The sequence below is a fragment of the Leptinotarsa decemlineata genome, unplaced genomic scaffold (assembly GCF_025532065.1).
Source record: "Leptinotarsa decemlineata unplaced genomic scaffold, Ldec_3_MD MMD2_tig00026347_RagTag_RagTag, whole genome shotgun sequence".
NCBI classification, from domain to species: Eukaryota; Metazoa; Arthropoda; class Insecta; order Coleoptera; family Chrysomelidae; genus Leptinotarsa; species Leptinotarsa decemlineata.
The window spans coordinates 337,736-362,500 of record NW_027412698.1 but is presented as its reverse complement, the minus strand read 5'-3'; the positions used below and the strand labels follow the sequence as shown (position 1 = coordinate 362,500).

The 24,765-nt window shown below is 33.0% G+C and overlaps 2 protein-coding genes across 3 annotated transcripts in view; one reads left to right on the top strand and one right to left on the bottom strand.

Moving 5' to 3' along the window:
- Positions 1 to 24,765, top strand: part of LOC111514910 (uncharacterized) — a 100,987-nt gene that overhangs the window by 60,691 nt on the left and 15,531 nt on the right. For both annotated transcript variants that reach the window (XR_012467715.1, XR_012467714.1), the window contains one exon: positions 21,936 to 22,133. The gene's annotated coding sequence lies outside the window, so the exon portion shown is untranslated. The remainder of the gene's footprint in view (positions 1 to 21,935; positions 22,134 to 24,765) is intronic.
- LOC141486225 (uncharacterized) lies at positions 12,220 to 18,667 on the bottom strand. Its single transcript, XM_074183951.1, has 2 exons — positions 15,476 to 18,667; positions 12,220 to 13,016 (listed from the first exon to the last, which is right to left on the bottom strand). Exons 1-2 carry the CDS (start codon positions 17,955 to 17,957, stop codon positions 12,793 to 12,795), a joined length of 2,706 nt encoding a protein of 901 aa, XP_074040052.1. The 5' UTR covers positions 17,958 to 18,667; the 3' UTR covers positions 12,220 to 12,792.

Below are 24,765 nucleotides of genomic sequence, written 5' to 3'. Positions count from 1 at the left end.
AATGACCCAGTCTGAAGCCTAACTTTAACAACCTGTGTACGACCAGTTGAATAGGTTTCAATCCATTTCAGACTTGGACCACGAACGCCCATGCCAAACAGTTCATCAAGAAGAAGACCATGATGACTGATATCAAACGCTCGTGTCAAGTCGAAAAGAACACTAAGAGATTTTTCATCGTTGTCGAAGTTTGATAATACATGATTATGTAGAGAAAGGATGGCATCCTGGGTTGACAAGCCCACTTGAAACCCATATTGGTTGTCAGATACGATATTGTATTTATTTAAAAAGGACACAAGTTTTGATATGATTCTTCAAATATTTTCGAAAATGGAGATAGTAAAGCAATACCTCTGTAGTTCGACATTACATATTTATCGCTTTTTTTATAGACTGGGACGACCATTGCTTGCTTAAGTCGGGAAGGAAAAATACCTTCAGAGAAAGATAAATTGATTAGATAAATCAGAGGTTCCATTATTTTCAAAGCAGCCTTCATTAAAACATTGCCTGGCAATTCATCAACCCCACTGGAATTTTTCGAACATGCGAATTTAATTATTTCCACGAGTTCAGTTTCATCTATTGGATAGAGGAAAAGACTCTCAGTTTTTACACAACGATTTTCAATGCCACCAGGTGCAGTATTTTTTACTAATGACTCCACTGAATCGACAAAATAACTACTAAATGCTTGAGATATACCGGGACCATCGTCAACAAGTACACCATCGCCAATGTCTTAGATGAATCGTTTATAATAGTATTTTTCCTGATGATAGACCAGGCAGCTTCAGATTATGTTGAGCCTTGAGGAATTGATTATTAAAGTATTGACTTTTTGAGAGCACAATTTTTTGTCTATGATTTTTTAAGAGTTGCTTATATTGACCCAATAAATGTACATTGGTTTGGCTCTTGTTCAAATTATAAATATCTCTGAGTAATATACCTTCTTCAACGATATCCTTAGTAATCCATGGTTTGTGTCTACTTGAATTTTGATTTTGTTAAATTTTTTGAAACTGTTTAGGAAAGGATATATCAAAAGCTTGACGAAAAACATCATGAAAATGGTAAAATTTAGTATCGAAGTCAAATTCAGTGAAGTATAGAAAATTGCACTTTTCATCCGATAATAAATTTATGAAATGGAGGATATTATGATCATCAAAATTTCTCTTCAAAAAATAATGGTATATATCAGCAGCGACGAAATGAATAGGTAAGGTAATACTTGGTAATGGGGTCAAACCCGAAAACGGTCATATAAATAAAATCAAATATAGGTAATTAGACAAAAGTGTTTTTATTCATTTCATTAAAGTTTCAGTATTCCTACGAAATCTGCAATTGTTTGACAAGCGTTAACTATTTTGGCGCGAAACTCTTTGAGAACCGTTACGATCTTTGCAATGGTCCTAATGCTATTTTGTTAATTGGCTTGCCAATATTTTGGTATACTTAGAGAATAATTAAAGAATATATAGGTATATGACGATTACAAATAAATATCATAGAATCTACTTAATTTTAAGTAATTCACTGTTTTCCAATTCTTAACTCAAATGAAATATTATTTTCCTGTGTTTTCATTTTTAGTTCGAATGGATGTTCCAAAGTTGGTATATCGATTTAATGTGAATGTGTGTAGAAAGTAGCAAGTATTAGAATAAATATGATACTTCACGGAAGCTCATCAATTTTTTTTTTATCAAATAGACGTTACAGTTTGTTCAGGACTGTTGTATTAAATATTCATCATGCATGTATTTCTTCAAGCTTTACGATATCCATTTATCACTAGTGAATAATGAAATCATTACAGAAAAGCAAGTAGGCAAGTTCGTTGAATAGACTATTGAATAATTTCCAGAGAGAGCTGAGTTTGATCAAACAAATCAAACAAAAACTACAAAAGCAAGCCATGGACCATATCTACCCAAATTCAAGATGCGATAACGTCAGTTATGAGACATTGTCATTTTTGGCTGAACCAACCAATAATATTTTTTTGAAGAAAGACTGCGTAAACTTAGCTCACAGAAATAGTAATAGTCCGAATAATAGTGTAAGTGCATTTATTAAAAACAATAAAGACAAAACTTCGGTATCGGATAGATCAGGAGTATATCAGCTGAGTTGTGGCTCTTGCCCAAAACTGTATAATGGCCAAACAGGGAGATTATTTTCCAAAGAATTAAAAGCTTAGATGTAATTTTGTGAATAGAAAGACCAATTTCACATTTGCAAACCACCTTTTAGCAGAAGTACATGAGTTCAGTCATGAATATGACATGTTATATTTAGAAGAGAAGAGTTTGAAATTCAATCTTCTAAAATGTCAAGCAATCAATAGATTCAAGAATTCGGGTAACTAACTAAATGATCAATTAGAATTGAATAACCGTTACTGAATATTTTTCAAATGTGAGGACTGGGACATAAGCTCAGGTCATTTAATCCATTACAAACTCAAGTACTTGAAATGTAGGTACTTTAAATTTTAAAATTAGGTATACCAAGCATTAAATTTGTAAAATATAGTAGATAAAGATACGCCCGAAAAAGCCATTGTATGGCGAAACACGTGTCGCGTTTTTATAAAACTGTTTAGTGGAACATTTTTGGCTGTGAGTTTTTGAAAGTATTTTGAAGTGTTTTGTGTGAGAAACTTTGCCAAAAATCCGACAGATATAATTCAACGCGACAAAAGTTATTTTCTGTTAGGAACTTAACAATAGAAATAATTGTTGTATACGTTTTTGTGAGAGATTGTATCAATTAATCTAAAAAGTCGTTCACTTATACTTCAAGGTCCTTCTTCACAGTAAATTAGAAATCAACCCTGAAAAATCATCGTTGAATTCCTGATAAACTCACTTATCCAATAGATGGCATATATGGGGTTATTTTGTTTGATATTTTGAAGAGGAGTGTGTACGCATCTTAGCGATACCTTATATTATTTCACAAAAATTAGGTGTTTCGGGAAATTTACATTACTGTCTTATTCATGGAGATATTGAATGTGGCTTCTTTTGAAAAAAAAATCCCTATATGCAATCAATTATTTATATTTCGAGCTGTTTTGGAATCATCCGTATCTGTGAGTATAGGTTGGAAATGAGTCAAATCACTTTTCAGTATCGTCCTTCCATTTTTTATTTTTATCATTCATTTTTGGATCCATTTTCAACCCGTTTGATATCTTGATAGAGTTTTTCAACACACTGATCTCATTTCAGATCATCAGACACGCACAGTTTTGAAAACAATAAAACCTTCTCAAAAACAAACTTGGTCTAAGGAGCAAAACGAAATATAGTCAAAAAGTTTTTCGCACCGAAAAAAAAAGAAGTGCTAGAATTGAATTAGTTCTTGTTTGTATCTAAAATATAAGGAAAAGAAATATTCATCATTATTAAAAAATAGAAATTGGGCTGCAATCAAAGAATACGTTTACCGTTGTAAACGTTCACTGTTGTAAAATAATATTAATAATTTTCATTTGATATTTTTTACCCATGTTGTAGTTTCATTTCATTAGAAATTATGTTATTTTTTCATACTACGTGTTTATTAGTTTACCGAACAATTTTTGTCAGCAGTTCTCAAATTGAAGAATAATACTCCATTCAAATAAATGTTTATTCAACCTGATCAAATTTTTTCTGTGCTGAAATATTCCAAGTCTTTTTTATTTTGATTGAAATGTCTGCTGCTGGTTATAATCGATGATGATATGACGTATTCATCGTCATGAACAGTCAACATAATAAAAAAACATTGGTTTAATCTCCACTTCATTATGTTCAACCTGAACAACATCATACCTTCAAAAACTGAAAGGGAGTTTTCGAAAAAACTATTGCTAAGAAAAAGAGAATTGAAACTTATTACTAATATCTGTTTCACAAATTATATCTTACCTTATGCTAGTCACTCAGAATTTCGTTTCGTCATAGAAAACATACTTAGTGCGATTTTTACCTAATTTTTGAACTAAATTATATATCGGAAATCCGTAGTGCTGCTGCGCATTTTTATATAGAATTTATTGAAACTGTAGACATTCTGGATATTCACTATTCATTTCTCAATAAATTCATTACCAGATCATTCATCACATTTTAGATTTTTCGTTTGTGAAAAAAATGTCATTTTTCATCTACTCATTTGTACTCAGTCACACTTCGATTATTTTTGTGCAGTCAGGTTTTCAAATCTACAATTTCAAAGTCAAATCCGAAGTTTCCTGCTTAATGTCTAAAATTGATTTACACAACGCGATTTCTGTTGAGGCGTCCATGCCAAATAATTAGAATTTCAAAATCTACATTTGAAAATACAAACAGGAAACGGTTTAAAATATGTCTGTCGCACCCCTACGAACGACAACCCTCAGAAGTATAAACTTGTACTAGCTATAGATTAACGAGGTCTTACATTTTAACGTGTGATTCCGAACACTATATTGATATTTTCAACTTATAACATATTCAAATTTTTGTATCTAAGATAGTGCAGAGGTTAAAATTGCTTCGACAAGCTAAATTGAATAACGCACTGTTAGTAATTATATTATTATTATCCTAACTAGAACGGAAACAGTACATTTTCGTACTCGACACCGTTATCCGAAAAAGCTGATTTCGGGTAAGTAGTCGAATGTGGGAAAGTATGAGTTCAGATCAAGCATTTTTCTACAAGTGAATATGTTACGAAGCTCTGATAAAACTTTTATATGCGAAACAATTCCTGATCTAAATTGCTTGTATAGATATAGGGTGATGCACGCACACGAACGCTTGTACAAAAAACATACAAAACAGGAACTTTTTCATAAAATTCTACATCTCTCAAAAAATTTTCCATTTCTATTATCGAATTTCTGCACCACGACAATCTAGTTAGAATCGTGAAATGCAAGTGCAGCGTTGCCCGATTGTGGGCTGACCAACATGCTATCCATTGAAAGTGTTCGTATAAACCTGGGCTCACAAAGACACTATTCACATCAGGTGTATACAATTACACAGCCACGCCTCCTGGCGAAGTTTTGTGAAAGTAGGTGGTGTATCAGCTATGTGTATATGGTGTAATGGTCGGCCCAACCGAAAATTTGCTAAACGTCATTTCACATGATAACATGTCCAAAAAACACTATATACAGTGGGAAACGTTGGTGAGCCCGAAACCGGGACGACCGACGTTTCCGAGGGCTGACCAGAGTTCACATCGTATATTCTACGGGCTGACAAATGACCGTTTACATATATATATATATATATATGTATATATATATATATATATATATATATATATATATATATATATATATATATATATATATATATATATATATATATATATATATATATATATATGTAAACGGTCATTTGTCAGCCCGTAGAATATACGATGTGAACTCTGGTCAGCCCTCGGAAACGTCGGTCGTCCCGGTTTCGGGCTCACCAACGTTTCCCACTGTATATAGTGTTTTTTGGACATGTTATCATGTGAAATGACGTTTAGCAAATTTTCGGTTGGGCCGACCATTACACCATATACACATAGCTGATACACCACCTACTTTCACAAAACTTCGCCAGGAGGCGTGGCTGTGTAATTGTATACACCTGATGTGAATAGTGTCTTTGTGAGCCCAGGTTTATACGAACACTTTCAATGGATAGCATGTTGGTCAGCCCACAATCAGGCAACGCTGCACTTGCATTTCATGATTCTAACTAGATTGTCGTGGTGCAGAAATTCGATAATAGAGATGGAAAATTTTTCGAGAGATGTAGAATTTTATGAAAAAGTTCCTGTTTTGTATGTTTTTTGTACAAACGTTCGTGTGCGTGCATCACCCTATATCTATACAAGCAATTTAGATCAGGAATTGTTTCGCATATAAAAGTTTTATCAGAGCTTCATAACATATTCACTTGTAGAAAAATGCTTGATCTGAACTCATACTTTCCCACATTCGACTACTTACCCGAAATCAGCTTTTTCGGATAACGGTGTCGAGTACGGAAATGTACTGTTTCCGTTCTAGTTAGGATAATAATAATATAATTACTAACAGTGCGTTATTCCATTTAGCTTGTCGAAGCAATTTTAACTTCTGCACTATCTTAGATACAAAAATTTGAATATGTTATAAGTTGAAAATATCAATATAGTGTTCGGAATCACACGTTAAAATGTAAGACCTCGTTAATCTATAGCTAGTACAAGTTTATACTTCTGAGGGTTGTCGTTCGTAGGGGTGCGACAGACATATTTTAAACCGTTTCTTGTTTGTATTTTCAAATGTAGATTTTCAAATTCTAATTATTTGGCATGGACGCCTCAACAGAAATCACGTTGTGTAAATCAATTTTAGACATTAAGCAGGAAACTTCGGATTTGACTTTGAAATTGTAGATTTGAAAACCTGACTGCACAAAAATAATCGAAGTGTGACTGAGTAGAAATGAGTAGATGAGAAATGACATTTTTTTCACAAACGAAAAATCTAAAATGTGATGAATGATCTGGTAATGAATTTATTGAGAAATGAATAGTGAATATCCAGAATGTCTACAATTTCAATAAATTCTATATAAAAATCCGCAGCAGCACTACGGATTTCCGATATATAATTTAGTTCAAAAATTAGGTAAAAATCGCACTAAGTATGTTTTCTATGACGAAACGAAATTCTGAGTGACTAGCATAAGGTAAGATATAATTTGTGAAACAGATATTAGTAATACGTTTCAATTCTCTTTTTCTTAGCAATAGTTTTTTCGAAAACTCCCTTTCAGTTTTTGGAGGTATGATGTTGTTCAAGTTGAACATAATGAAGTGGAGATTAAACCAATGTTTTTTTATTATGTTGACTGTTCATGACGATGAATACGTCATATCATCATCGATTATAACCTGCAGTAGACATTTCAATCAAAATAAAAAAGACTTGCTATATTTCAGCACAGAAAAAATTTGATAAGGTTGAATAAACATTTATTTGAATGGAGTATTATGCTTCAATTTGAGAACTGCTGACAAAAATTGTTCGGTAAACTAATAAACACGTAGTATAAAAAAATAACATAATTTCTAATGAAATGAAATTACAACATGGGTGAAAAAATATCAAATGAAAATTATTAATATTATTTCTTCTTTCTATAACAACAGTAAACGTATTCTTTGATTGCAGCCCAGTTTCTATTTTTTAATAATGATGAATATTTCTTTTCCTTATATTTTAGATACAAACAAGAACTAATTCAATTCTAGCACTTCTTTTTTTTTCGGAGCGAAAAACTTTTTGACTAAATTTCGTTTTGCTCCTTAGACCAAGTTTGTTTTTGAGAAGGTTTTATTGTTTTCAAAACTGTGCGTGTCTGATGATCTGAAATGAGATCAGTGCGTTGAAAAACTCTATCAAGATATCAAACGGGTTGAAAATGGATCCAAAAATGAATGATAAAAATAAAAAATGGAAGGACGATACTGAAAAGTGATTTGACTCTTTCCAACCTATACTCAGAGATACGGATGATTCCAAAACAGTTCAAAATATAAATAATTGATTGCATATAGGGATTTTTTTTCAAAAGGAGCCACGTTCAATAACTCCATAAATAAGACAGTAATGTAAATTTCCCGAAACACCTAATTTTTGTGAAATAATATAAGGTATCGCTAAGATGCGTACACACTCCTCTTCAAAATATCAAACAAAATAACCCCATATATGCCATCTATTGGATAAGTGATTTTATCAGGAATTCAACGATGAATTTTCAGGGTTGATTTCTAATTTACTGTGAAGAAGGACCTTGAAGTATAAGTGAACGACTTTTTAGATTAATTGATACAATCTTTCACAAAAACGTATACAACAATTATTTCTATTGTTAAGTTCCTAACAGAAAACAACTTTTGTCGCGTTGAATTATATCTGTCGGATTTTTGGCAAAGTTTCTCACACAAAACACTTCAAAATACTTTCTAAAACTCACAGCCAAAAATGTTCCACTAAACAGTTTTATAAAAACGCGACACGTGTTTCGCCATACAATGGCTTCTTCGGGCGTATCTTTATCTACTATATTTTACAAATTTAATGCTTGGTATACCTAATTTTAAAATTTAAAGTACCTACATTTCAAGTACTTGAGTTTGTAATGGATTAAATGACCTGAGCTTATGTCCCAGTACCCACATTTGAAAAATATTCAGTAACGGTTATTCAATTCTAATTGATCATTTAGTTAGTTACCCGAATTCTTGAATCTATTGATTGCTTGACATTTTAGAAGATTGAATTTCAAACTCTTCTCTTCTAAATATAACATGTCATATTCATGACTGAACTCATGTACTTCTGCTAAAAGGTGGTTTGCAAATGTGAAATTGGTCTTTCTATTCACAAAATTACATCTAAGCTTTCAATTCTTTGGAAAATAATCTCCCTGTTTGGCCATTATACAGTTTTGGGCAAGAGCCACAACTCAGCTGATATACTCCTGATCTATCCGATACCAAAGTTTTGTCTTTATTGTTTTTAATAAATGCACTTACACTATTATTCGGACTATTACTATTTCTGTGAGCTAAGTTTACGCAGTCTTTCTTCAAAAAAATATTATTGGTTGGTTCAGCCAAAAATGACAATGTCTCATAACTGACGTTATCGCATCTTGAATTTTGGTAGATATGGTCCATGGCTTGCTTTTGTAGTTTTTGTTTGATTTGTTTGATCAAACTCAGCTCTCTCTGGAAATTATTCAATAGTCTATGAAGAATATTATTGAATGTAGCAACTTTATGCTGGTAAGAGTGTGTAGAGGAATTATGTATGATAATGTCCGTGTAAGATGGTTTGTGGAAAATTGCAAATTCATGTTCATTGTTATTTTTTGTAATGGTTGAGTCAAGGTAATTTAATGAATTATTTACCTTCCTCTCAGTGGTAAATTTTATTGACGGGTGGATGGAATTGACATATTCAACGAACTTGCCTACTTGCTTTTCTGTAATGATTTCATTATTCACTAGTGATAAATGGATATCGCAATGCTTGAAGAAATACATGCATAATGAATATTTAATACAACAGTCCTGAACAAACTGTAACGTCTATTTGATAAAAAAAAATTGATGAGCTTCCGTGAAGTATCATATTTATTCTAATACTTGCTACTTTATACACACATTCACATCAAATCGATATACCAAATTTGGAACATCCATTCGAACTAAAAATGAAAACACAGGAAAATAATATTTCATTTGAGTTAGGAATTGGAAAACAGTGAATTACTTATAATTAAGTAGATTCTATGATATTTATTTGTAATCGTCATATACCTATATATTCTCTAAGTATACCAAAATATTGGCAAGCCAATTAACAAAATAGCATTAGGACCATTGCAAAGATCGTAACGGTTCTCAAAGAGTTTCGCGCCAAAATAGTTAACGCGTGTCAAACAATTGCAGATTTCGTAGGAATACTGAAACTTTAATGAAATGAATAAAAACACTTTTGTCTAATTACCTATATTTGATTTTATTTATATGACCGTTTTCGGGTTTGACCCCATTACCAAGTATTACCTTACCTATAAATTTCGTCGCCGCTGATATATACCATTATTTTTTGAAGAGAAATTTTGGTGATCATAATATCCTCCATTTCATAAATTTATTATCGGATGAAAAGTGCAATTTTCTATACTTCACTGAATTTGACTTCGATACTAAATTTTCCCATTTTCATGATGTTTTTCTTCAAGCTTTTGATATATCCTTTCCTAAACAGTTTCAAAAAATTAAACAAAATCAAAATTCAAGTAGACACAAACCATGGATTACTAAGGATATCGTTGAAGAAGGTATATTACTCAGAGATATTTATAATTTGAACAAGAGCCAAACCAATGTACATTTATTGGGTCAATATAAGCAACTCTTAAAAAATCATAGACAAAAAATTGTGCTCTCAAAAAGTCAATACTTTAATAATCAATTCCTCAAGGCTCAACATAAATCTGAAGCTGCCTGGTCTATCATCAGGAATAATACTATTATAAACGATTCATCTAAGACATTGGCGATGGTGTACTTGTTGACGATGGTCCCGGTATATCTCAAGCATTTAGCAGTTATTTTGTCAATTCAGTGGAGTCATTAGTAAAAAATACTGCACCTGGTGGCATTGAAAATCGTTGTGTAAAAACTGAGAGTCTTTTCCTCTATCCAATAGATGAAACTGAACTCGTGGAAATAATTAAATTCACATGTTCGAAAAATTCCAGTGGGGTTGATGAATTGCCAGGCAATGTTTTAATGAAGGCTGCTTTGAAAATAATGGAACCTCTGATTTATCTAATCAATTTATCTTTCTGTGAAGGTATTTTTCCTTCCCGACTTAAGCAAGCAATGGTCGTCCCAGTCTATAAAAAAAGCGATAAGCATGTAATGTCGAACTACAGAGGTATTGCTTTACTATCTCCATTTTCGAAAATATTTGAAGAATCATATCAAAACTTGTGTCCTTTTTAAATAAATACAATATCGTATCTGACAACCAATATGGGTTTCAAATGGGCTTGTCAACCCAGGATGCCATCCTTTCTCTACATAATCATGTATTATCAAACTTCGACAACGATGAAAAATCACTTAGTGTTCTTTTCGACTTGACACGAGCGTTTGATATCAGTCATCATGGTCTTCTTCTTGATGAACTGTTTGGCATGGGCGTTCGTGGTCCAAGTCTGAAATGGATTGAAACCTATTCAACTGGTCGTACACAGGTTGTTAAAGTTAGGCTTCAGACTGGGTCATTTTTCTCTGAATTCCGAAACGTTGTTACAGGTGTGCCCCAAGATAGTGTTTTGGGGCCTACACTATTTATTTTATTTGTTAATGACCTTTCAAAAATTAATCATCCACAGTGCTCTATACAATTAGCTGATGACACATCTTTTACTGTCAGTGGTTCGGAATGTGAAATATTGTCAGTAAGAGCAAATGATGCTGTATTCAACATGCAAAATTATTGTTCTAAGAATGGCTTGATTCTAAATAATCTTAAAACCAACACCATTTTCTTTACAATTCAGGAAACTGTAGTGTATTGGTTAGGTCTGAGATTAAAAATATTGAACAAGTAAACTATAAAAAATTTTTAGGAGTTTTTATTGATTCCCAACTCAATTGGAATCATCATGTTGATTTCATACTGAAGAAATTAGCGACACATTGTTTCGTTATATGGAATCTGCGTAATTTTGTGCCTATTGAAATTCTTAAAAGTTACTATTATGCATATATTTACTCTGCCTTCAATTACTGTATTATTTGTTTTGGCAACTGCAATAGAATCAGTGACTTATTAATTTTCCAGAAAAAAAAATTAGAACAATTTGTTTTAAAAAAAACTCGATTCCTGTAAACCACTATTTGCAAAGTTGAATATATTAACTGTTACTTGCATGTATATTTTTGATTGCGTAATCTACGTTAAATCAAATTGCTCCAAGTTTTAGAACAGAGATGATATATGTCTTCTTTCGGGCTTCACCCTGAGAAAAAACTATAACATTTTAATTCCTAGTCATAAGTTAGCCAAGGTGACTAATGGACCTGATATAATGTCAAAAAAACTGTACAACAAGCTCCCAATATCCATTAAAAAATAACTAGTGTAAAGCTCTCTAAACAACAGGTTCGGAAAGTATTATGTGAAAAGGTATTTTATTCGCTTGACGAATTTTTTCAGTCTGATTTGGAATTTTAAATTTTAATTTTTGTACTCCTTTTATGGTCTGAATGTTATGTAATATGTCATATAATTATGTTGTTTTATGATTGTGACCTCATTGTAATTGTACTGAGTTATGTGACTTTTTCCATGCCGTCCCTAGGTCTATGGAAATAAAGATTTTTGATTTGATTTGAAGTATTGAAAAAATACTTAATAATGCGGGGTCAAACCCGAAACTGGTCGTATACATAAAATCAACTAGTGGTACTTAGACAAAAGTGTTTTTATTCATTTCATTAAAGTGATCATGAATTACCACAAAATAAACAAGTAATCAATCATACATAATACAGAAACTATATGAAACATAAATAGTCAATAGTAACGGCATCTTTTTCTTTTCCTAATATATTTTTTCCGGTAAACTAACACATAGTTTACTGTCGCGTCTTCGAATACTTAAAAAATAATAAAAATGAAAACAAGAGTGGACTGTATGAATTGTGGCATAAAGCGAACTCACCGAATTCCTAGCACAAATCCCTGCTTCTGAAAGGGCCCTTTCTTGGAGTGTTCTTTCTTCAGCTTCACTGGATTGTACAACAAAACGGGAAGTTAAAATGAGTTACCAAACAGTCGAAGATGACACAGAGTCTAGAGCACACACGGCGAAATAAGTAATTAGTAAAAATAATAGCGATTCACGTAGCGTACTTAGCATGAGATCGTAGGTAGGTCACTATTCTTCTATGGTTCTGATAGATAAGCAGACTTCAATCGAGTCTTGAGCATGCGCCCTTAGAAGTCGCTCCATGCCAACAATAATAATAGTAATAAAAACAGAAAATTACAAATAAAGACGCAACATTACCGGCCCCCAAAATGCATATGATTAAATATGCATTTTCCAATTCGAAACAAAATTATAATTTTCTAAAATAAAAAAAAGCAATATTAATGTCAAAAAACTAAATATATTCAAGTTGAAAGAAAAGAATGAATTTCAATCAATTTGTCTCCTCAATTGGTAGAGGACACAATTTGACCAAAGGTCGTGTTAATGTACCATTTTTTGTTTTGACCACAGCAACACGGGAAATTCCGTCACTACCCGGTTTCAAAGTAGTGATTCGACCTAAAGTCCACTGGAGTGGGGGCGTAACATCTTTTATCAAAACTAATGTACCCGGTGCAACCGGAGTCATCGGTTTAATCCACTTGCTACGTTGATGTAATGTATGCAGATACTCAATTTTCCATCGACGCCAGAAATCTTGATGGATTCGTTGGAGTAATTGCCACCGCGATAAACGGTTCAAAGGAGTTGACGTGAGATCGGAGTCAGGAACGGCAGACAGGGGTTCTAAAGTTAAAAAATGGCCGGGAGTTAGAACTGAAATATCATTAGGATCTGAACTTAAAGGTGTTAATGGACGAGAGTTCAATAATGATTCAATTTGAACCAGCACCGTATAAAGTTCTTCATATGTCAGAACCTGTTCTCCGATTGTTTTATTCAAATGACTCTTTACTGATTTGATTCCCGCCTCCCAAATACCTCCGAAGTGCGGTGCTGAAGGGGGGTTGAAGTGAAATTCAATATTCTCAGAGGACGCGGCCTTTTGTAAAAGTTTAAGTTGACTACAAGCTCCAATGAAATTTGTTCCGCAATCACTGCTTATCGAAGAACATCGTCCTCGACGAGCTACAAAACGGCGAAGAGCTGCTAAAAATGCGTCACTCGAAAGATCTGAAGCGAGTTCGATGTGAATCGCCTTTGTAGCGAGACATACAAATAGACATATGTATGCCTTGATAGTTTTTGATCCCCTACGTTTATTCATAGTGATAAAAAGTGGACCACCATAATCCACACCAACGTTAGAAAAGGGCTTTATTTGTGAAATGCGTGGTAGAGGAAGATTCCCCATGGGAGGTTGTAATGATACAGGGTGCGTCTTCCAACATGCCATGCATCGAGACAAAATTTTGCGAATTACGCGTTTTGATGCCAAAATCCAATATTGTTGAGATAGTAAGAACTGTACAGTTCGTATACCTGCATGGAAATACTTTTTATGAAAATGTTCAATAATTAAATAAGTTAAATCTGAGTTACTAGGTAAAAGGAGCGGATGTTTCTTATCGTAAGATAGGTTAGAATTTGTTAATCTACCTCCCACTCTGAGAAGTCCCTCATTGTCTATAAATATATTCAATTTTTGAGCGGCTTCGAAAAATTATGCGATTCAATTTCTTTTGAGAATGCTAGTTGTTGAGTATGTTTAACAAGAAGTTTCGTTGCGTTTTGAAGCTCTTTAGAGGAAAGAGAACCAGACATTTTGCTTCTCGGATTTTTCGAATTGAAAATGAATCGTTGGCAATATGCTAAAATTCGTTGTAATTTTCCGAATGATGATATATCTTTTAATATTTCGCTCAAATAGTGTGATCGATTTACTAATAACAAACCAACTTTGCGTTCCTCTTCATGCGTGGTATACATTTTCAAATCTGACTTGTGCCAATCATTCTGAAAATTTTGCAAAAAAGTGGGTCCTTGAAACCATAGACGATGATTTAGCAACTCAGATGGAAGAAGGCCACGAGATGCTATATCAGCAGGATTCTCGTTCGAATCAACATGATGCCATAATTCAGGCGACACTTTATCCTGAATATATGTGACTCTATTACTCACAAAAGTTTTCCATCTGTGTGGAGAAGCTTTAATCCATGCAAGAGTAATTTCCGAATCTGTCCATGCCCAAATAGAACTGAATTTAAGTTTACCTTGATATACACTAAGGACAAATGACATTAAAGAAGAGAGGAGTACAGCAGCACACAACTCCAGACATGGAATAGATATGCGCTTGAGCGGGGCAATTTTAGATTTCGCACAGACAAAATATAGCTTCGATTTCTGATTTTGTATTTCACGAAAATAAATGACAGCAGCATAACCTTTTTCGGAAGCGTCACAAAAACCATGTAGTTCACATTCTAAATGAATATTGTGTAATAATCTGCGGGGTAATTGAATTCCTGACAGTGAATTCAATTCTTCTTTATAGCGTGACCAATATTGAATAATTCGTTCATTGGGAGTTTCGTCCCAGTCCAAACCTGAAACCCATAACTGTTGAATAAGATATTTTGTTGAAAAAGTTATAGGGGCAAGAATTCCCAATGGATCGAATACACGAGCAAGTTCGGACAGTAAATTTCGCTTCGTGCAAGGTCTATTCAATACTTCAACTGAAAATGAAAAGTTATCTTCATAACAATTCCAAAATAATCCTAAAATTTTATGGAGGTTTTCTTGGCATTGATCAAAAGAAATTGGAGATGTGTCTAAATATGATTTGGGTAAATGAGACAGTAAGGAGGGCTCATTGCTCGACCACTTACGTAGATCGAAGCCTCCTTTCTTCAATAGAGTTATCAACTCTTTTTGAAGACGTAAAGCACCTTCAAACGTCGCATGACCTGTTACGATGTCATCAATATAACAATCGGACAACAAAGAAGCAGATGCGAGCGGAAAATTGGCACCATCTTCAGCCACCAATTGCTGAATAGTTTTCAGTGACAGATATGGCGAGGCTGAAATTCCATAAGTAAGGGTGCGCAGTCTATAATCTTGAAGAGGTTCAGATGGCGAGAAACGCCATATAATGCGTTGATAATCTTGATGATCGGGAGTGATTAAAATCATCCTGTACATTTTTTGCACGTCTGCACATAGGGTATATTTATGTATGCGAAAATTTAACAGGATCGTGACAATATCACGTTGTAATTTGGGACCAGTTAATAAATAATCATTGAGTGATAATTCATTTGGATCACGGGCAGACGCATTGAATACTACTCTCAACTTTGTTGTTGAACTTTGAGGTTTAATTACGCAATGGTGCGGTATATAATAACTTTTCATTGGTACTTTGTTTTCCGAAATTAATTCCATGTGATTAAGGTCTAAGTATTCTCGCATAAATGAACAATAATCTTTATATATATGTGGTTGCTTTTGTAAACGTTTTTCAAGGGCTAAAAAACTCCTGATTGCAAGACATCTACTTCGGGAAAATACAGGAGGTGAGTCTCGAAAAGGTAATGAAACAATGAAGCGCCCAGACTGATCCCTTGTAGTTGACATTTTATATAAATCTTCAGCCATCTTATCTTCTAGTGATAAACAGGTTACATCAGGAACAGATTCAAGCTCCCAAAATTTTTTAATATTGTTTTCTAGAGATGTATAATTGATCTTACAAAAAAATGAATTTAGTGAAGGCGAAGCGTCACAGTTGAATTGACCCATTACAACATAACCAAATACTGTTTCCAAAGCGTACGGTTCCCCATTTCCACCCTTCAAATGATTTCCTAACAAAATTTTTGGAAATATATCTGCGCCTAAAAGGAGATCAATTTGACCTGGACAGTTAAAGTTAGGATCTGCCAACTCAATATTGGAGATATGTGGCCATTTTTGAATAGAAATATTGGTGGAGGGAAGTTTTTCACATATTTTTGGTAAAATAACAGCATCAGTTGTAAATACAGGTGAAGTTTTTCTATATGGTTTGATACACAATGTTACCCCACCTGAACTAGTAACAGTTTTAGTTTCACCTAATCCTTGCACAGCCAAAGACAAATGATATTTTGGCAAGCCTAAATTGTTGAAAGCTTTTTGAGTAATGAATGTACTTTGACTTCCTGGGTCTAATAAAGCACGAAAATTGTGATAATTTCCTCGATTACTCAAAATTTCAACGCGTGTTGTTGCTAACATTACCACTGAATTGCGTTTGGTAAATCCACACCCACAGTTGACAGTAGCAACTTCTTGAGCAGCAGGCGTGTTGCCAACAGTAGAATTAGATGTAGATGTTTGGGTTTGAGGCGTTGATGAAGTTGATTTTTCCATCAAACATAACAAGGAATGATGTCTTTTATTACACCACCGACAACAGACATTTGACTTGCAGGTCCGAATATCATGCATATTGCTCAGACAATTAAAACATCGATGTAACGATTTACAAAGATTATAGCGATCTGTAACAGTTTTCTCAAGAAATTTAGGGCAGGTATATAGTAAATGTTTGCTCTGGCAAAGTGGACACTGATTATTTGAAATGCGTTTTTCAGTTTTAGCAAAAAATGAAGCATTTTTTGAAAAATTACCTTTACCTTTAGAGCGGAAATTCATACTTGACTTATTACTGGTATCTGAACTTTTATTTGATTTTGAAGTGAATGAAAAAGCTGAAGCTTCAATGGCGGTACATTGTTTATCCAAAAAACTATATAAATCCATGTATTTTGGAATAGAGGTAGAACAATGAATTCGCTCAAAATCTCTCATCATTTCTGGATTAATACGCTTAATCAACATTTGAACCAAAATAAAACTCCACTCATCAATAGGAAGACCCATCTTCCTCAACTCGGATAAATTTTCTGAAAAAACATCCAACAGATGTCGAAACGAAATTGGATTTTCACAATCAACTTCTGAACAATTTTCTAACTCATTCCAGTGAGCCGTAGCTCTGAATCTTTCATTAGTATATTTCTTCACAAGACTCGCATATGCAGTTGCATAACTGGGACCTTCTAAAGGATGCATCTTTACTAATGCTAAAGGAGGTCCGTCTAAACACGATACTAAATAATTGATTTTTTCAGAATCATTCAGTGATCCGTTATTATGAACCGTATTGTTGAAAAGATCAATAAACAATGGAAATTCCTTGTAATCACCAGAAAATGTCCTAAGTTCCATTTTAGGTAACCTTATGCGCGAATTATCGGAAATTGAATTCGTATTTTCAACAGTCTGATTCAATTGTAAACTATTTTCAAATAGATCTGCGTATATTGTGCGAATGTCATAATATGATTCTAAAAATGTTTCCTTTGAAGTATTTTCCTGATCCAACTCAAAGTTTGGATCGCTAGATAAACTAACCAAAATATTATTATGGTGTTTCATGAATTCATCTCTGAGAGTTTCTATCTCAGCATATCTAATTTTGAACAAAGTATGTTGAGATTTATTAGTTTTTGCCAAATTTGCGATTCCCTGCAAGGAAGAAATTTCGTTAAGTGCGCTAGTCCGCCAAGCCTTGTACCTTTTCAATTTATCTGCCATTATTGAACTCTAAGCCAGTACAAATTGTAAACAATCTGAAGCGAATGCGATAAATGAAGAGAAAAACAAATGCTTTTTTTATAGATTCACTGTTCGTGATAAAGAAACAACTGACACCTGATGTGTTTGTATACTGCGATATCCCCACTACGATCTCTCAACTCTCCTTTGCGCCTGACTGAATGAATGGAATGGAACTGTGAGCGTTATCAAAACAAAAAATTGGATTGATAAAAAAATATATTTTCAAAGTAATCTCGGTTCGAAGGACCAATGTCGCGTCTTCGAATACTTAAAAAATAATAAAAATGAAAACAAGAGTGGACTGTATGAATTGTGGCATAAAGCGAACTCACCGAATTCCTAGCACAAATCCCTGCTTCTGAAAGGGCCCTTTCTTGGAGTGTTCTTTCTTCAGCTTCACTGGATTGTACAACAAAACGGGAAGTTAAAATGAGTTACCAAACAGTCGAAGATGACACAGAGTCTAGAGCACACACGGCGAAATAAGTAATTAGTAAAAATAATAGCGATTCACGTAGCGTACTTAGCATGAGATCGTAGGTAGGTCACTATTCTTCTATGGTTCTGATAGATAAGCAGACTTCAATCGAGTCTTGAGCATGCGCCCTTAGAAGTCGCTCCATGCCAACAATAATAATAGTAATAAAAACAGAAAATTACAAATAAAGACGCAACATTTACCTCTGAAAAACTGGATTTGCCAGGATTTTAAAAACACTTGATACCCTCAAGATGAAATCCAATGATACACTGAAATGGATCGCGTTCCTGGTCAGCCCTTCGATGTGGCAGCATTGTAGGGCTGACCAAGATGCTCTTCATATAGCGATTTGTATAACTATGGGCTGACCAACAGCATGGGGCTGACAAAGGTTTAAAGGATATGTAAAATTTTTATTTTCAGAAAAAATCTACCCCTCTGATGGGCCTATTAATAAAATCATACCACTGAAGAGTATTCCGAAAAGTATATACCTAAATATATTCGGGAAGTGCTGGGTGGACCAACGCCCCGTTCATATACCGGGCTGACCAATATGCAATGAACAAATATATATATATATATATATATATGTATATATATATATATATATAAGTATATATATATATATATATATATATATATATATATGTATATATATATATATATATGTATATATATATATGTATATATATATATATATATATATATATATATATATATATATGTATATATATATATGTATATATATATATGTATATATATATGTATATATATATATGTATATATATATATATGTATATATATATATGTATATATATATATATATATATGTATATATATATATATGTATATATATATATATATATATATATGTATATATATATATATATATATATATGTATATATATATATATATATATATATGTATATATATATATATATATATATATATATGTATATATATATATATATATATATATATATATATATATATATATATATATATATATATATATATATATATATATATATGTAGCTTCATCAATTACTGGAACATCAAGTTATTCTACAGTATGTTTCACATGAGTAGGTAATGTCAGAACATATTAGACAACTGATTAAATCTGGTAAAACAGGTAGATTTTGAATAAACAGTTACAGCAAGCCCCAAACGTTATGGCGAGCCCGCCTCCATGCCTATAAACTCATTTTCAATGTAATCACCACTACAGCTTTTGCAATACAAATGCTCCGTACAGAGGCGTATCATTACTTGTCCTCAAATGATGTTGACGTTTGGCATTGTCTGAATAATTTGTGCTGTCTCTGAAAAAAGGTCATTGCCTGACAAATCATTTTATAACATTTCAATGAACTGTACTACTACTACCTATAATACTAAATAAAATATGAAAAGAAATTACAAAGAAGTCATGTTCCATTCGCTACCCTAATTAAAACAAATTATAGCTACGACACTGACCAGCGATCGCTTGCCATCACTTTTGGCGCTTGCTGTACCTACAGCACAGTACAGTACTTCCAGGAAATCAGGTAAAACATTGGTATTTTATGTCAAAACTTAATTAGATAAATGATTAAATCTGGTAAGACACATAGATTAATACCAAGTTACTTCTACAAAAAAAGTTGATATGTAAATATGTTGATTAATGACATTTTATGAGAACCGGTTCAATAATGTTAGTCTGTTAGTCCTTTGGAAAAAAATATATGCATTAATTTAATTTCAAAGATTCGCAACCATGACTTCGCAGTTTATCACAAACCAACCCATACAGGCACAAGTATCAACAACCATTTCAACCACCCTCATCAACACAAATTAGCAGCTTACCATAGCTTGCTTGGTCCACAGACTCACCAGCATCCCGATGGTCCATAGAAAATTTTAATAAGGCACAACTTCAACCGAACATGATTCATCATATCCTCGAGAAAAAACTTTTCAAACAAGCCATTAACCAAGTATACTCCCACATTAACACTCGAATATAAAGGAACACCATCGGATAAAATAGAAGGACTACTAACAAAAGAAAACATCAATATAGCATATAAGACCTGGTAACTTCTTGGGTGGACATATAAATAACAAGTCAAAATGGTACAAATTTTACAAATCAGGGGTCTTCAAACCAAAATTTGGATCATGCCCAAAAGTTTATATAGAAAGGACTTCAAGAAATTTCAAAACGAGAATCATCGAACATAAAATAAGTTATGTTTTACAGAATAACCACGATTTCAACATGGACTATGACATATTACATACAGAAAATGAAGGACAAAAATTGAACTTGCCAGACCCTCTGGAAAGCAAATAAGGCAAATATTCAAATTGTCTTTTGAACAGCAGACAAGGAGTTATTCATTCAGCATTGTTGGTTTTATTCTTAAAATGTTATTAATTTACATATTTTCATATTAACTACTTTCCCAAAAATAATATGGTTATTGCTTTGTGCTTTCTAAATCTACCTGTTTTGCCAGAATTAATCATTCATCTACTTAAGTTTTGACATAAAATCACAGCTGTCACTAATTGACAATCTTTCTCGTAGACAAAGACAAGGGATTCATACATGCAGTCCAGCTGCATTGTAATTAATCGAGTCCCAGGCACTTTCATGTTTGGGTTGGCTCTTTCCTGCACTGTTAGGTATCTTGCATAAATGTCTGTCAGATATAATTCAATATCCAGCGTGGTATTAGCCGGAGAAGTAGTTGTTTTTCGGCAGGTATTCACCAGAACCTACTCTGTAGGTATTTGGGAGAGATGAATATTTCGAAATATTTATAATGTCTTTGTTATTTCATAAAGAAAAAACTTAACATAACTTATATATTGAAATTAGCAAGTGAAATAAGGGGCGAAGTTTATTGTCCGTAATGCAATACATTTATATTGAAGAATGGTTTGATGCACTGATGCATTTAGCGAAACACGTTTCAAATAAAATTATTTGTGAAAATTCTATCATGTTAGCATGGATGGTGTTATTAATTTTCAGAGTATTCATAATACCATTTTCTTGTTGAAAATAGGGGCCCAGGTTCCAAGTTTTTATCTACAACTTTTCTTAGCACACCTTTGAAATGTGAAATATTATAAGAGGAACTGATTTGGCAAAAAAGGTATTCCTTTCAAAATTTGAAAACATGTATATTCTGAAACATTTGAAAACACATATGCAGAATGATTATTTTTAAAAAACCACTTTGTATATAATTCTTAGGAATTTAGGAATTCAAATATGAATTTGAAATATAAAAAAAGGACCGAGTTTTAGATTCAGGAGTAGAGGTCCAAATTGAAAATTTGTTAGCTCCTCCTGAATTCTATGATAAAAATGTCTCCAGCAAAACCTGACTCATTGAATGAGTTACTTAATTTCATTTTTGAAAATACAAAGCACCTTTTTACTGACATTTTCTTTTCATTTCAGACCTGAAATCTGACTCACATGGAAAATTGTATGTTCAGGCCCGTAAATAGTACTGGCATTCCAGATGTGTCTGCACGGAAAGGTGTTATGGATAAATTTGAATGGAAACACCTGAAACACTCGTTGAGTGCAGCTTGTGGCAGTTAATTACATACTCATAAGAATAGTGGTTGTTCGGAGTACATTGACAAACAAAAGGTAAGATCCCAAATTATTTTTTTCTGCGATTGTACACAAGACTTTCAAATAATACCATTTTCAAACACATAAATTCAAAGGAAGATCACTGAACAATCATTATCTCTTAACAACAGGTTCTTGGGCTAGTAAAAATGTTTGAGTAGTGATTAATGTATATAAACATACAGAAGAATCTTTTTTAATCTTCGGGTATGTAATCAATAAGGGGATGGTAAAATAGGTGAACTCTTTTTTTCTGTTCTAGCTTTCGAGTCTTTATTGGCTCTTCATCAGGAAAGCCGCACTCCACAAGGGACTTCTAACAACTGATATAACCCTTCCAAAGATAATATACTATTGGCAACCCTAGATAGTCGGTGTTTTTATATTTTGTATTTTTCTTCTCTCATTGTATGTTGGCAATAAGGTAAAAAAAAATCACTGTCAATAATTTCATTACTATCAACTTCACATCCATGCACCATCCATGTGACTCCATCATAGTCTCCATGGGAGACTATGATTTAATAAATACTGAGTGTATTTCAAATAATCTAATCAATCATTACATAATGTAAAGTTTTTATCACCGAGTATAAAACTGAAATCTGAATTTTGAAACATCGATTTTATAGAATTTTCAGGTGTGGCGAATGATCTGCAGTATATACAGGCCAAACCGGTAGAAATTTTGAATTAGGACTGTGTGAACACGTCTGTTTGGACAAAAAATCTGCAATGTATGAACATTTTCAAGAATCAAACCACAAGATAAATAAAGATAACCTCAAAATCCTACATATATGTTATAAAGGGAGAAAAATGAATCTGTTGGAGGCCATAGAAATTAACAAATCAATTAAAAACCAGAAACATATACCCCTAAACGAGCAACTTGATTTATGTAGGTCTCCTCTCTTGAATTTATGAGTTTAACAACCCCTAAAATTTTCATGATGGTATTTCAAGTTGGAATCCTGTCTCTCAAATACCTGTCCTTGCAGCATACCCGAAAGTTATACAAAATCGATGTTTCAAAATTCCAGATTTCAGTTTCATACTTGATAATGGGATCAAACCCGAAACCAGCCGTATAAATGAAAATTTCCAGTGGTATTTAGACAAAAGTGTTTTTATCAATTTCTTTAAAGTGATCATGAATTACCATGAAGTAAACAAGTCGTCAATCACACATATTACTTTCGTAAGTGTCACACGTTTCACAATTGGTCAAATAAATATTAAAATCAATTATCAATTCATTGTAGAGTTCCTGATGAAGAGCCAATAAAGACTCGAAAGCTAGAACAGAAAAAAGAGTTCACTTATTTTACCATCCCATTATTGACTGTATACCCGAAAATTATAAAAGATTCTTCTATAACTTAGATAGTCGTCGAACCTTCACACAACTTCTATAAACATACATAAATACACATGTAAGTACATATATAATGTATGTATGCAAAGGTCGTTTTTTCAGCTGATCTCACTATTGCCATCTCGGAAACAGTATGACTTACAAGGCAGGTCAAATTTGAAAAAAAGTTTCTTATTTTGGGGAACTAGATTAGATAATCTTTTTTCAGATTAAGAATATCAGTGGTCACCAAATTGTTTGTTATTGGATTTCGTCTTCAACTTTATTTTTTCAACCTCTAGTTTTTTTTCATCGATATTTGTAGCCACTAATAACAACTTCAGCTATGTATTTTGTTATGTATCAATCAAAAATTAATGATTTTCATTACTAATTCTTACCTTTATGATGAAAGGGTTATTTTCTGGTTCCTTTACTGTTAATTTAAACATATAATACATTTCTTCGTGAGATTTTCCTATCCTATCATTTTTATTTACATCATTTTCCGGATATTGTTGTCTTTTAATTCTACACATTTTTTCCAAATGTCTTATTTTTCCACAATTATTACAAACAAATTTGGTGTACTTACACAAACCTTTATCAAATTATCTAAACCATATGCTGTTGGCGATACAACTGCCGCAATTATTGGAACACACTTGCAGACCGGTTTCATGCTGTTTGGCCACTCGTCAGTGCAAGGTAATGTCTATCATCAACATAAAGTTGATGATTTCTGATAATTGAAAATCAAATTCCTTCGCGGAGCATCATTCTTTGAACTGGGCTGAAACGAACAACAAACAGCATGTTTGTCATCGCCCCGTCTACCTGTGAACGAGGTAACCAACCGCATATCCGAAGTTTGTTCAATTCCTCGTATAAGGAAGAAAACTTCACAAATTGAATGGGCATACTTGGAGACTGGCTGTAAATCAAATTATCTAAAAGAACAATTAGTTTAGGCCAGTCTCAAATTACCTACACTGTAGGTTAATGAACTGACACGTATCAGAAAACAACTACGCCCCTGGCTAATACCACGAAGGGTGTTAGATTATATCCGACAGATTATAACCTACAGTGTTGGTAATTTGAGACTGGCCTGAAAGAATTGTTCTTTTAGATAATTTGATTTACAGCCAGTCTCTAAGTCTGCTCACTCAATTTGTGAAGTTTTTTTTTATACGAGGAATTGGTCAAATTTCGGTTATGTGGTTGGTTACCTCGTTCATGCGATGACAAACAAGTTGTTTGTTGTTCGCTGCAGCTCAGTTTGAGGAA